The 14,765-nt window shown below is 43.2% G+C and overlaps 1 protein-coding gene across 4 annotated transcripts; it reads right to left on the bottom strand.

Moving 5' to 3' along the window:
• Positions 1 to 710: 710 nt before the first annotated feature.
• Positions 711 to 14,729, bottom strand: SMAGP (small cell adhesion glycoprotein). Of its 4 annotated transcripts, XM_083485742.1 has the most exons (5): positions 11,014 to 11,033; positions 7,708 to 7,899; positions 3,879 to 3,955; positions 2,350 to 2,430; positions 711 to 1,003 (listed from the first exon to the last, which is right to left on the bottom strand). In XM_083485742.1, the coding sequence occupies exons 3-5, from the start codon at positions 3,910 to 3,912 to the stop codon at positions 828 to 830; spliced, it is 291 nt and encodes a 96-aa protein (XP_083341868.1). In that variant the 5' UTR covers positions 3,913 to 3,955; positions 7,708 to 7,899; positions 11,014 to 11,033; the 3' UTR covers positions 711 to 827. The 4 variants fall into 4 exon arrangements, with proteins under 4 accessions (XP_083341868.1, XP_083341866.1, XP_083341869.1 ...); XM_083485740.1 differs by lacking the exons at positions 7,708 to 7,899; positions 11,014 to 11,033 and adding an exon at positions 14,561 to 14,729; XM_083485743.1 differs by lacking the exon at positions 7,708 to 7,899 and having other exon boundaries at positions 11,014 to 11,138.
• Between the last annotated feature and the right edge of the window lie 36 nt (positions 14,730 to 14,765).

Genomic DNA, 14,765 nt, shown 5'->3' with positions numbered 1-14,765 from the left:
ATACCGTAACACATATCTTCTTAAAGAGTGAAGCAGAAAAATGCATCAATTGCCACAGGAACTTTGATATCAAAATTTCAGAATGCGGGGGGGGGGGGGGGGGACTGGAGCCAAAGAGAAGAAAGAGTAAATTTCATTTTTCTGCTCATTGTCACACACAATGTAAAGCATGAGTCTGAGAGCGAAGCTGTTTGAAACTGCATGAATTGTACAATCATCAGAGACGCACAGTTGAGTAGACACATAACTGGCTTTGTCATACACTGGAGATTTTCACATGACTCTAAAACCCTCTTGAAGCCTCAGTCACATGCATGAGTGTTTATTACTGGAGAGAAGCAAGGTTAAATGTAAATATGCTTTATGCTATGACCACTGCAGGTTTATAGGTGCTGGAAAAGCAAAAGTAGTAGTATAATTTTTTTGCCAATCCATTTTCCTGCACCTGTCACAGTCATCTGAGTGTATCGGCCTTAGATACTGCCATGGTAGTAAGAGGGAAAGATGTGTTCAGTACTCCCAATGATGTATTTGCCTACTCTAACCCCAAATAAACACAGAGGGTTCATAGAGGGTCTGTGTGTTGCAAATTGACTTTGATCATCCCAGAGATCACAGCTCTTGGACCTGTAAAGGGGCAACCGCTATGCTGTCACAATACACAACTCCTTCCGGTGCCTAGTCGAGCTTCTTAGGAACACAGTGTGATATAAAATAAATAATACAGCTTTTAATTTCTTGACAAAAATGTGTGTCAAACGTAATAAACAGTTTACAATGTAATAAACAGTTTACTTAAGATCTCAGTGTCCAAAGCATGCTGGCAGCTATATAAAATATTCTTCCTTCTCGCCTTTACACGGGAGATCCTCCATTTGGACTGACCCCTCTGGATCTGGTGGAGCTTGTTCATAGGTGCGGTAGGTGCCTTTGTTCTTGTACAGGTAAACGATGATCAGCACGACGACCGAAAGGAGAGTGACGAAAACCACAGCGATGACGGCTTTAAACAAAAAATGAGAAAAGGGGCACTTTAGCACAAACAGGTCTGGAGCAGACTCACCAGTGCTTTGAGTTTAGGAACAGGCTGCCAGCATGTATGTTTCTGCCTCTTAGCGTGTCACACAACCTTCACCCCTCCCATTTTGCAGAAATAAGCAAATATATGCAAAGTAGCTTGATAAGAGTAGCTTGAGTTTGACCAAACTGCGGGAGGCAGTGGAAGACAGGAGTGCCTGGCGTGCTCTGGTCCATGGGGTCACGAAGAGTCGGACACGACTAAACAACAACAGCTTGATATGCATCATATATACAGGTTGCAGAAGCCTGCTATTTTGGGCACGGAATGCGTGCGATGGCGGTCCAGTACCGGGGGTGGCGCTGTGGGTAAAACCTCAGCGCCTAGGGCTTGCCGATCGCATGGTCGGTGGTTCGAATCCCCGCAGCGGGGTGAGCTCCCGTCTCTCGGTCCCAGCTCCTGCCCACCTAGCAGTTCGAAAGCACCCCTAAGTGCAAGTAGATAAATAGGTACCGCTTTATAGCGGGAAGGTAAACGGCGTTTCCGTGTGCTGCGCTGGTGCTGGCTCGCCAGAGCAGCTTCGTCACACTGGCCACGTGACCCGGAAGTGTCTCCGGACAGCATTGGCCTCTTAAGTGAGATGGGCGCACAACCCTAGAGTCGGACACGACTGGCCCGTACAGTGGTGCCCCGCAAGACGAATGCCTCGCAAGACGGAAAACTCGCTAGACGAAAGAGTTTTCCATTTTGGAGGTGCTTCACAAAACGAATCTCCTATGGGCTTGCTTCGCAAGACGAAAATGTCTTGCGAGTTCCTGCTGGTTTTTCCCCCTCCCCCCCTTTTTCTAAGCCGCTAAGCTGCTTATCAGCTGATCCGATCAGCAGATAAGCCGCTAAAAGCAGCTAAAAGCCGCTAATAGCGCGAAGCCGCTTATCAGCTGATCCAATCAGCAGATGAGCCGCTAAAAGCCGCTAATAGCGCGAAGCCGCTTATCAGCTGATCCGATCAGCAGATAAGCCTCTAAAAGCCTCTAAAAGCTGCTAATAGCGCTAATCCGCTAATCCTTCAATGGGCTTGCTTCGCAAGACGAAAAAAACCGCTAGATGAAGAGAATCACAGAACGGATTCTTTTCGTCTTGCGAGGCACCTCTGCACGGGCAGGGGTACCTTTACCTTTACATCCCAGATCTAGAAGGATGCTAGAGGGCTCTGCTGCTGAGGATTTACGTGTGCATTCGTTGTTATGCTGCCTGCAGTCTGCACTGCTGGCTTCCCATGGCTGCTCAGTGGCTGGGCTGAAGCACATCCGCAGAGATAAAGGCAACATTACCTCCTATGACAGCCATGTTGGCGTCCTCTTGCAAAGTCGGTGTATTCATCTTCTTCATAAATGGGCTGGTCAGTAGCTTTTCTTTATGCATAAGAGAAAGAGATGGATGTCAGAGGCATCTGAATACAGTGAAGTAGAGAGAACTAAGATACCTGGGACTAGGAGGACTCAAGATTCAAAATTTTGCTCAGTCATAGAACCCACTGGGGGATCTTGAACCAATCACTTTTAGCCCCAGCAACCTCACAAGATTGTTGTGGAAATAATAAAGTGGGAGCTGGGCACCCGTGTCACCCTAAGGTGCCTGGAGGACTGATGAGATTAAAATGTCATAAATTGTTTTCCATAAAACGACACTCACCCTTCACACAATGGGCAGGATCCAATGAAGCAGTTCCATTAACGCAAGGATTTGTGGCTAACAGAACTCCCCATCCCTCTCCCCATGCCCTCCCCAAATCTGCTCCAGAGGGCTGGGGGAACCCCCAGAAGACCTTAAGGGGGCATGCAGTGAAAGAAGGAGGAAGGGCTATTTGGTTGCACACCCAAACGGCCTTGCATTAACCGCACTACTTTAGCGGATGTTGTCCAGTGTGTTCCCTGGCACACTATTATTATTTTTTAAAAGTGTGCCATACAAGATCAAGCTGTGGTTCAGAGACTTAAAATCGGTTCAGTAGGTTTGTAGCAACTGCAGCAAAATAAACGTACTAATAGCCACAAAACCTCTAAGCTTCCACTTTCAGTAGAATGATTGTGGCCAAGTAGTCTTGATGAAATAACGGGTGCTTGAGGCCAAAATGCTGGTGGAGTTAAAAAAAAAAAAAAGCTGTTGAAGCCAAAGGGAAACTTGCTCAATTAAAGACTTCAACATTTGGCTCAGGTTATAAAGGGCAGAAGCAGGTCTAGCAGTATTTTTTCATACTGTTTTCAAGGCTTAGGTAATCGGGCTCTCTCAGTGAATATCTCATTATGTACAGCGACAGAGTTGCCAGCGGGAACAAATGTTCTGCCAGCAACTCATTTCTAAAGATTTCCAAACCTTGCCAGTATTCAGACACTATCTTTGGGGGCCCAGTTTCTTTAAAAGAATGCATGACATCAAGGGATATTATATCATTAAGGGTCTTAAGGAACAGCCCAGGTTTCTCAGTGGCCGGGCGAGAGACATGTTTTTCCTACACTTCCTCAAAACCTAACCACCTACCAGGAATATCCTCTTCTCCCTTTCCCTCCTTGTGTCTTAAATATCCTTCAGAGTTGTATTACCTGACTGCAGATCAGCAGCAATCATTGATACCTGCCCTATCTGAATTATTCAAGGCAGGTAACAGCAATATACACACTAGCAATCTACAGATTTATCTGGTTAGCTGAAATTGGTATGTGAAATTCTGGCTCTATTCTAGACAGCCCTGTTGGCCTCTCAATCTCTTGTGCCCCTCTCACCTGGAGCTATCTTTTTTTATTTATTTTTGAAAAGGAAAAAAATTAATAAACAGAACCCTCTTACCCTTGAGCGCACTCACCTGTGGGTAATGGTGGTGTTGGAATAGCTGCCATCGCATCCCCTTTCCCCCGCTTAAAACTTCAGAATCTTTCAGAGCTGGGTGGGGAAAATAAAAATTCTGTAATAGCGCTGTAAACAGAAATCGACAGGTCCCCTCCTCGTATGGGTGTGAAATGAGCAAGTTTTAAAAAAGATCTTCCTCCTCAAAACCAGAGGGATACCCGTCAGTCCCAACTGACGGGTAAAGAAATTAAAAAAGAAGATAAGACCATATTTCTTTATGCCACCACTGCAGCAAGAATTATGTTGGCACAAAATTGGAAAGTGGAAAATATACCCAGTTTAAGTGATTGGCAGGCCAAAATGATAAATTATGCCGAGCTGGATAGGTTAACAGTTAAAATTCGAGATCAAGATGAACAGAAATTTCAGAAAAATTGGAGTAAATATTGGAATTATATTGGAACAAATCTATAAAGCGAACTGGCGGGGTTAGGAAAAATTTACTAGCGACTAATTTGATCTTCAAAAATTAAGTACGTGATTATGGAACGCATTTGATACTTACCAAAAGGGTGGAAGGGAGTCCTAGGTTTGAGAGAGCCTAATATACTATGGTTTGTTAGGAATATTTTGTTAATTAGTTTTTTCTGTATAGTTGAGGGAAGGGAAACAATAATCTATGTAAATAAAGTATACTCCATATATTGATGTAACAAAAGATATATTTATGTTGGATTTTGAGTGTCTATACGCATTTTTATTGCTACCTTCTCTTCTTTTTCTTTTTGTACAATCTCAATAAAAACGTATGATGCAAAACCAGAGGGATAATTTAAACGTCATCACACTTTCTAGTCCCCTAGAACCCCGTGAGACGTAACTTTAAGTAAATATTTATGTATTTAAATCATTTCTATCCCACTGGTTTTAATTAACTGTTTCTAGTCATTTTGTGAAAATTAAGGCTGGGCAAAGGCAGCAGGACTGTCATTTTGTAAAGTGAGGCAGGAGGAAGGAAGGGGGCAGGGGAAGGAGAGAGGTGCAGGGTGCTTTTAGACGAGGGCTTAATATTGCAAAGGGGTTATTGGCAACAGTATTTATTAAAAAATAAAAATTAATCGGATTCCCCCCTGTGTAATATTTTTTTAAGGTCTTATATATATAATAAATGTTCATAAATGTACCAAGCAAACACGTACATAAATATGTAGACCACATGTCTGAAGTGGCACGGGAGGACAGTCCTGAAACCATTTTGGCTCCCAAGCTGACCTAATGTTTTTCTGCAAGGAGGAGGGAGTGAGGGTGAGGCATCTGATGAAGATCTGCATTTTAAAATGAGCTTAAAAAATATATTTGTAAATGTTTGTATCTCTCATGCCAGGCAGCTGGGTGCTTTGGCAGATGTTTATCCTGGACAAAGGCCCCACTGATCTATAGCAGTATTTCAGGGTTGTAAAAGGAAATTACAGGCTGGGAGCAAAAGGTCACACTGACCATACAAATTACAGAATACAATCAAGCTGCAAAGACACAATTAAGAGTTGGTAAATAGTAAGAATTATTGTGCCTCCCATTAAAACTTGAGCCACATTTTCATAAGGTTAAAGGGCAAGAGTTAATAGAAACAGCTGGCTTGGCCATCTGTTTTGCAGTGAATAGGGCAAGAGGGCAAAAGGTAAAATGTTAATTAAGGTGCCTGGTCGAGGTAAATGTAAGATATATGGCTACTTGTTTGCCATTTATAGATAGAAGTAAATATAGCTCTTTGTCTCCCATAAAAGGTAATAGGAAATGGGTGTATCTTTTATGATTGGTTCTAGCAAACAGCCAATAGGAATTTCAACCAGGCTGATTGGACAGAGGCAGCCAAAGGAGGAGCAAGGGGGCTGGGCTGAGGGAATATAAGTGCTGGCCATCAGGGCTGGAAGGGCAGAGCTTTGGTAACCATATACCACTGTGTCTCTCATTTATTTGTCTGACAAATAAATTATTATTTTAATTTCTCTATTGCTGCGTGGAATATTTCATTCCAGCTAAGCGTTAACCACAAGCAGGGTGCTACAAGGGAACCTTCCCATTGTCTCAGGAATTAAGTGATTGCCATCTCAAAGGAATGGCCCAACTACCAGAAAGGGCAATCAGGTAACTTGCCAGACAGGAGATGAACAACGCACTCAGATTTCTGTTGTAGACCGCCTTTTCTGTGATGTAGGTATGATGTTTCTGGGGGTGGTCTTGGACTCCAGGGCGGGCAATTTAAAATGTCTATATAAGGGCAGGCACACCTTTGTACTGGGTCCTCCTTCTCTATCCTGCGTGTGAGGGGAAGCACCCTGTTGCAACAGCTTTAATAAAGATCAGGCTTACTAGCTGCTTTGCTTCTCAATATTCTCTGGTTGGCCTCTGTTATTTTCTCCTACCGATGGAGAAACTACAAAGGACTCTATAAGGGCTCTTGTGTACCCCATAAGGGAACAAGGGCAGATTTTGTTTACAACACCTGAAAGGGAAAATATAAATTAAATGAGGTGGGTGGGAAGACAGGCTGGCATTTTGAAGACCACATTGTGGGGCCACTGCAAAAACAAAACAAAAAACTTTGCACGCATGAGAAGAACCGACGCCACAATAAACACCCATCTAGTAGTATCTGTAGACATGTCATGATGGATAGTCTAGTCTAGATGTTATCGCTGAACGAGGAAGCAAGGTTGTTGGCAGAGAGTGGGGAAGAGAGAGGCAGAGGAGTGGACCTGGAGCAGGGCATGACCCATATAATCCAAGTATTGTCATGTGGTTTAAACACCACTTAATCATGGAAAAGCTCATTTATCAAATGAAGGAAGCAGAGCGTCAGGCTAAGCCAGAAACATGTATCATTTCCTAGATTACACAGATCACCCGACATCACAGATTCAAGTTACACTTGACAAATATAAAACACGATTAACCTGTAGTCCTTTTAAGACAACCTTCAGCTCTTGATTGCGCTGTTATTATTTGTGTCCTAAAACAACTAAGTGGCACTTTGAAAATTAATGCATTTATTGTGACATAAGCGCTCATTAGTCTACAGTCCACTTCATTAGATACATGAATTGCAGCATAAAAATAATTAAGAAGTTAGTCTTTAAGGTGCTTTATTGTTTCTGCTGCAATAATAAACTAGCCCTCTGGAATCAGTGCCCAAAAAGCTTGCTTAGATACTGTTTTTTTTAATTGTAGTCATTTTTATATTATAAAATGTGAAAGGGTGAGGACAAGAGGGCAATATGAAAGAGAAGGGAATGGACAAGAAAAGTCAGAGAGAGACGTTCTTTTTCAAAGCGTGTATTTTAATCAGCTTTAATAAAATAAAACATTATTTAACACTTTTCTAATTCTGCACAAATCTGTTAACCTTTCCCCTCCTTCCTTTCTTTCACAGTTGTATAACTCGTACAATTTGCCACTGCTGCATATTCATATGTACATTGTTAATTCCTGTTTTGTTATGGTTGGGAATTGAGCCTTTTCTCAATATTCTGCACAGCATAAACTACCAGCTAAAATCTTATATGAAACTAATTCCCTTGGCTGTACTGGGACTTCTTTCAGTATACATTAGTAAAAATATAGTCAAATCCAAATCTAATTTCACCTGTGCAACTTTTTCTGTTTTTCTTCTGACCCAAAACACAGCCACTATATATGACATTCACTTCCCTCCTTTAGTCTGTATTTCTTTGCTCCACTCATAATTAAAAGTATGGCTGTATTCTTATGCCAATCACATGGGAGCAAGCGCCATTGCACTCAACCGGACTTACGGGACTTCTGAAATGTTTCTTAGTATTACTCACTTTTTATTCTGAAGTGAAACTGGACGACAGAGGAGTTCTTGGTGGAAACAAGATCCAAAACATGGCAGTGTGTGGGTGTCAGGCTAAAAGCAGAGGCAAGAGGAGGAAGTCGACGAGAGACCGCGTGATGCAGCTGAATCAGAAAGGAATATTTGCATGAATGTTGAAATCCCAAATATGAATGGTGGGAATCTTGTAAGAAGGGAAGGGAGGAAGTATCAATGCCTGAAATTAAAACTGAAGCTAGCTATGATGCAATATTGCATGGCAACAGAGGTGAGTTGTGAAATACAGATGTACAAGTGAGACCTGCAACAAAATGTTGCAGTGTGAAGAGTTCCTGTTCACTGATCAGTCCATCAGTCATGTCCTCCTATAGGATACTCTGGGCTGTTTGTGGCTCCCTCCTGCCACATACACTTTAGGGGTTATTCTTTTTTTAAAAAAATAGATTATGTTTTTCAGTTATATACATTTCAATAGTTATCATCATTCTAACAATTCAAAACTCGACTTCCTTCCTCCTCTTTCTGCGGTTCCTTAAATTTATTTTTATCATTTCCTGCATATTCTAAGTTAACTTATTCTTTTATTCATCTACTTTAAATATATATTATGAAACTGCAAGTTATTACAATAATCCTGCCAATGTCCTTATCTGTTTACGTTTTGTTCGCAAATATTCAACTAATAATAATAATAATAATAATAATAATAATAATAATAATATATTAATACCCCGCCCATCTGGCTGGGCTTCCCCAGCCACTCTGGGCGGCTTCCAAAAAAAAATTAAAATACTGTAATACATCAAACATTAAAAGCTTCCCTAAACAGGGCTGACTTCAGAGGTCTTCTAAAAGTCTGGTAGTTGTTGTTCTCTTTGACATCTGGTGGGAGGGCAGTCCACAGGGAGGGTGCCACTACCGAGAAGGCCCTCTGCCTGGTTCCTTGTAACTTGGCTTCTCGCAGTGAGGGAACTGCCAGAAGGCCCTCGGTGCTGGACCTCAGTAGAATGATGGAAACAAACCATTTCCATTCATTTATAAAAGGTTTGTTATCTTGATTTCTTATTTTTCCGGTAAGTTTGGCCATTTCTTCATAGTCTATAAGTTTTTGTATCCATTCTTCTTTCGTCGGGACTTCTTCTTCTTTCCATTTTTGGGCAAATAACATTCTTGCTGCTTTAGGGGTTTGCATTGCTACAAACCTTGGTGTTCCCCAAAGCACACCACTAGCGCATGGGAGGTACCATTCTGGCTACATAAGCAATGGGACTTATGCCTGACCGCTGGTAATACAGTGATGCCCCGCAAGACGAATGCCTCGCAAGACGGAAAACCCGCTAGACGAAAGGGTTTTCCGTTTTTGAGCTGCTTCGCAAGACGAATTTCCCTATGGGCTTGTTTCGCAAGACGAAAACGTCTTGTGAGTGTTCCGATTTCCCCCCGCTTCCCCCCTTTTTCTAAGCCGCTAAGCCGCTAATAGCCTTTTAGCCGCTAATCCGCTAAGCCTTTAATAGCCGCTAAGCCTTTAATAGCCGCTAAACCGCTAATAGTGCTAATCCGCTAATAGGGTTGCTTCGCAAGACGAAAAAACCGCTAGACGAAGAGACTCGCGGAACGGATTATTTTCGTCTTGCGAGGCACCACTGTACAGGGAATGATTCGCTCATTCATTCATTCCATAACATTTATGAAATGATTGTAAGAAACCTGAAAGTGGTTGGCAAAATGATAATTTTGCAACGTTACACTTTGAAGGCAGAGAAGGAGGTGAGTGGATGGGGAGTAGGAACTGGTACCTCAAGTCTCGCCAGGGAGGGAGGCCCAGGCCACCACCACAGCCTTGGGGGAAATGGGTGTGAGCAAAGGAGAGGAATAACCTTCTTCTTCTTCGTCAATCTCTTGTAGCCAAGTAAGATTGTCTTCTATAAACATGGTTTTAACAATGAGTCCGTAAGTGACTGTGGAGGCCAATTCTGGATCCACACGTCCTTCCACAGTGGGGACGTTGGTTCCTGGATGGGAGCTGATCCCGGTGTGGATTTGCCAAGCATGGCTTCCTCTTAGCACATTTCTCCTTTGCGTTCTGAGTTCGAGTGTCTTCAAAGCCCATGACACCTTTGGTAAAGGCTGTTTTCCAACTGGAGCGCTCGCAGGCCAGTGTTTCCCAGTTGTCAGTGTTTATACTACTTTTTAAAGATTTGCCCTGAGACAGTCTTTAAACTGTTTTTGTTGACCACCAGCATTACGCTTTCCATTTTTAAGTTTGGAATAGAGTAGTTGCTTTGGAAGGCAATAATCAAGCATTTGCACAGCACAACCAGTCCAATGAAGTTGATGTTGAAGAATCATTGCTTCAACACTGGTAGTTATGGCAAAAAAACACAAAACCACATTACACACAGACATGAAACAACAGCCCTTTGGGTGGTGGTTAGGGGAGCCATTGGGACTGAAGAAAAGGGTGGCAAGGGGAGGAGATGCTTAAATGACCAGTCTTTCTCCCCTCTTGCAATAGCTTTTCTCCCCGCACATTTGCTGCACCCACGAAAATAACCCGTGCTGGCAGTAGCTTATAAATTACTGCAACGAGATTGCTTCCAATGAAATTTCTACAGGAGCTTTCTTAATGTTACGAAACTTGCTTCTCTGTTCATAAAACTTTCCCACAGGGGCTTGCTATTCTAGAAAACTTGCTTCTCCGATAAATAATACATTGGCCAGAGCAGAGGGAGGTAGTTTTGTTCCTGGAAAAAGAACTACGGAAGGAAAAAAAGCCTGTGTGTACACATTACCGGCGTAAAACACGGCTAGGTCATTCATTTTCTCGATTTGGATCAAAGCTGCAGGGTGTTTTTATTGGGGGGGGGGGCGTTACTCATCAAAATGCAGAATTTCACAGGTAACAACAGGACCGATGCAGCGGTGGGAGCAGAGTAAACAGGAATGTGTACAGCGCTGCAAAAGTTACTGCTATTTGGATGAGGATGCATCCATTCCAGAGACAATAAGGAAGGTGGAGGCAGCAAATGGGAATAGGATGGGCAGAAGGGCCCAAAAAACGATGCTAGAATCAAGATCTGGAACTCGGAGAGTAGAACTGGGAATGAAAAGAAGAGAAAAGCCCAGGGACAGGAAGAGAAAATAGCTAGGCAGGGAATTTGGTTGCTGCTTATGTAGGCCTCTGTGATGTCTGCTAGCTTTAAGGGTGCAGGGGTTCAGTTTGACAGGGCCGGGGAAAGGGGTCATTAGTGAACCAAGTGGAAAGGTGGGGGGCAATGGCTGGGAGCCCCCCTCTCACCTCTTAACCTTGCTGCCTTCTCTTTGGGGGAGCTTCAGAGTCCAAAATGGTCACAGCCGGGCACAGCCAAGGATTCGGTGGGAATGGCAATGCGCTTTCAGCACACAGCAGGCCACACCTCCCAGTCTAGGCCCAGAGGGGTGATGGGGAGATGGGTTTGTGGAAGTTAGTTGGGTGGGTTGGTTAAATATATCTTGCTCAGGGAATTAGGGTTGCCAAGAGCACCACAGTGTAGCCCGAAGAGCTCCAGAGTAAGAGACCTTAAGAAAACGACAGCTTGGTTATGTGCCAGAACATGGATGGTGCCGTATTAGACTATATCTTCCTCCTAATGTTGCTTTTTGCAGTTAAGGAACTGCAAAGCTTCGGAAGGGATGCTATGTTTTCATATTGGAAAAGAGAGCAAAGATCACACACACACCCTCCCTCCCTCCACAACTGTTCATATTTCAGGAGCACGTGCCCATTTTAAAAATGGTTGTGCGTTGTTCCTTAGAAGGGACAAAATCACAAGAGGCAATGGGAAGTTTCTGATGAATCCATCAGGGCCTCGTCTGTCAACATGCAGTACAGCATCATTGGCCTAAGTCACATCTAAGAATTGGGGTTTGACAAAGAAAGCTGAGCATATTAAGAGAAAAGAGGACAAGCAATAATTACAAATTGAATTTACTTTTTACTTTTTTGCTTACAAGCTGCTGAACTGTAAAGAACCTGGCATCTCTTTCATTTTGCCCGTTTATGAGGAGCAGGGGGAGAACAGGAAGACATTAAAAAAACCAACCCTGACTGTGTATTCAACTAAATCCTACTCAGAGTAGACCTACTGAAACGAATCACTAAAACAACCACCACATATGGCACAGTGAATGCAAAGGGAGCTCAAAGGTGCTTTTAGATGGATGTGTGAAAACATTCTAAGACCTACAATGCCACCCAGAAGCATTTCTGAGCTGCTTTTTATGTGAATTATAAAAAGAAACACCTGTTTAAATATGGTGCTTATTTTTGTTTCAGTACAGGAAGCCACCAATAGAAGTTTGGAGCACCTTCTACGAATCCTGCTCCCTGTCCCAGAACTGATGTCGCTATACAGCATTCCTGGAAACTGGGGAACAATGTCTTGGGTCTCATCATCACTGAAATTTGTGGTAATGATGACTGTAAAGGGGTCAGCTACTCTTGGGATCACCACTGGTGTGATTGTTTCTGTCTTGGAAGTCATAGTGAAATGAACCGTTTATATAATATGTGGTGATGTCAGTTTTCAGAATATGTTGAATCCATAGTTCCATGGACAACCTCTGCAGCAGCTCTCCAGCTCAAGATAAATGGAGTCAACTGTTGTGCAACGCTGCACAGATTTTTCTTGACCAGGTACAACTTTTCTTCATGCTTACCTCTAACTCTGACTTTAGCCATTATGTTCTTCACATGCCCCCCAAATGTATTATTTAATTTACATACTACCTTTCTCCCAATACAAGAACCAAGGCAGCTCACAGCATAAGTGAAAACAGATACAGGCAAAACACACACAATCTATATAAATATTAAAGACAAAAAACAAATAAGTAACCCTAGTAAAGCAGCACTGGAAACGTTTAAACCCAATTAAAAGCACAACAAATTAAAGAATTTAAATGTACAACACTCGCCTTGCCACAACAGTTAGTTGAGGGCTAAGGGCCTGTCTGAACAAAAAATGCTTTTGCCTTCCAGCGAGAAGAAAGCAGAGAGGGAGACAGCCTAGCCTCATGTGGAAAGGAGTTCCACAGTCTTGGAGCAGCCACCAGAAAGGCCCTCTCTCCTGGCTTCACCAAAGGTGAGCATGTTACAGTAATTCAAACAGCATGTAAATAAGGCTATTTCACAGGGCTAGCTCAGAAATCTCTGGAAACAGAAATCCGTAACCACAAATCTCAGTGTGTGTTGTTAAATGCAAATATATAATATGGTTACAAGCCACTCTGCCAAGTGGTTGCAAGAGATTCTAGATAAAGCCAGAGTTTAAAGTAGAGATTTGGGTCTGCGATGTGACCTAGAAGTAAAGCAACAAGCTGGGGAGAGTTTCAGAGAGCAATGCTTTACGTCTGTTTGAATCCAAGGCTGCAGCTATGGGAGAAACAAGAGTATTTTGGGGTGAGAATGGCCCTCCATCATAGGCCCAGGCTGTATATATGGGTAAATAAACCATATATCATAAAGACTCCACAGTCTCCACTGTGCCTCATCCCAAAAGGAAGCATGAACCCTACGTAGGTATCTGGAACCCCTGGAACCTTGCACTGCTACAAGACTGGGGTGGAATGTAGGGTTGCCATAAGTCAGGAATTTCCAGGACCTTGCTGGGATTCAGCCGTCAGAAACAGTGTCTGGGCAGAAATCGCTTTAATGTCTGGGCAGCCCATGTTGGAAGTGTAGAATTTGGCAACCCTAGTGGCGTGCAACAGTATAATAGAAGTGGCTTGCTGCATCTTGTCCCTAAGTAGATACAGTGGTACCTCAGGTTACATACGCTTCAGTTTACATACGCTTCAGGATACAGACTCTGCTAACCCAGAAATAGTGCTTCAGGTTAAGAACTTTGCTTCAGGATGAGAACAGAAATCGTGCTCCGGTGGCGCGGCGGCAGCAGGAGGCCCCATTAGCTAAAGTGGTGCTTCAGGTTAAGAACAGTTTCAGGTTAAGAACGGACCTCCGGAACGAATTAAGTACTTAACCTGAGGTACCACTGTACTCAGCTAAGAAGTATATAAGTCTCCCAGCTGAGTATCAGTATCAGTTCTGCAGCCAGCCCACACAGCATTTGTGCTCTGTGAAAATCGAATCTGTGCTTCTTTGCAGTTTAGAATGGGCTGGAGAAAATTGCCTACAGTACCCAAGGCAAAATGGGCATGCGCAAAGTGCTTTCCGCCATCTCTCTCTCCCCCCCCCCCCCCAGTTTTGCTATCCTCAGTGAAAGAGTTCTCTTGCAGAACAAAGCCATGCAAGGTGTTATTCTTAATGCACTCTCAGCTTCCTCTTTTCATATTCTATATGCTTTATGTTTCTCTTTCATTCTCAAAGTATTAACTGAGGGCTTGCAGCTTGCATTTACAAGTGACAGATTTGAACCAGGGAGACAGAGGGGTAAAGGGCTGTGCTTTTTATTTTTATTTTTAAGAATCCCCTTCATGGCATAACTAGAGAAGCAACTTCAAAAGGGGAGGAAATAACTTGCATTTCAACACCACCACCACACATCTTTCCAGCTTTTAAAATGTTCTGCTTGCCTATCAGTACATCAGAAACCCTTACGAACCTTTGAGAAACGTCTCTGCCAATGTCTTTTAGACATAGGGCATGGTGCTGAATACAGGGGTTGGTTGTGCAATGGAATACATCTGAGATGATCTAGTGTAGGCATGCCCGGAAATATTGCATAGGCACAGCCACTGCTCCCATCAGAGCTGTTAGGCTCTAACCCAGATATAGGCATCACACACAACAAGATCTCCATTAACTCCAGTGTTAGAAACTGGCTCCCCATCCCCGTTCTTCTTACCTGATAAGACGACATGGGGGCAAAGAATAATGGGCCTTGTTGTTGGCTGAGTATCTCTCCAAGGTCCAGCTAGTGTGGGTACCTCTCTCAGCTCCAGCTTCCTCCCTTAGCTGGCTGGCTGGCTTTCTGGTGACTAGGCTAAGGCGTTTCCCTTCCCATCTCACCTTTCCAGTTTCACTACATTGATAATAAAGGGCAGAGTCAT

This window comes from Podarcis liolepis (genome assembly GCF_965112155.1).
Source record: "Podarcis liolepis genome assembly, chromosome: 2".
Classification (NCBI taxonomy): Eukaryota; Metazoa; Chordata; class Lepidosauria; order Squamata; family Lacertidae; genus Podarcis; species Podarcis liolepis.
Note: the sequence above shows the minus strand (reverse complement) of the source record. Positions and strands in the feature narration are given on the sequence as shown.

Coding starts and splice junctions, on each gene's coding strand:
- SMAGP (XM_083485740.1), bottom strand. CDS start 3,912: ATGGCAGCTATTCCAACACCACCATTACCCACAG. Junction 2,431..3,878: donor AACACCACCATTACCCACAG/GTGAGTGCGCTC, acceptor TTATGCATAAAG/AAAAGCTACTGACCAGCCCA. Junction 1,004..2,349: donor CAACATGGCTGTCATAGGAG/GTAATGTTGCCT, acceptor TTTTGTTTAAAG/CCGTCATCGCTGTGGTTTTC.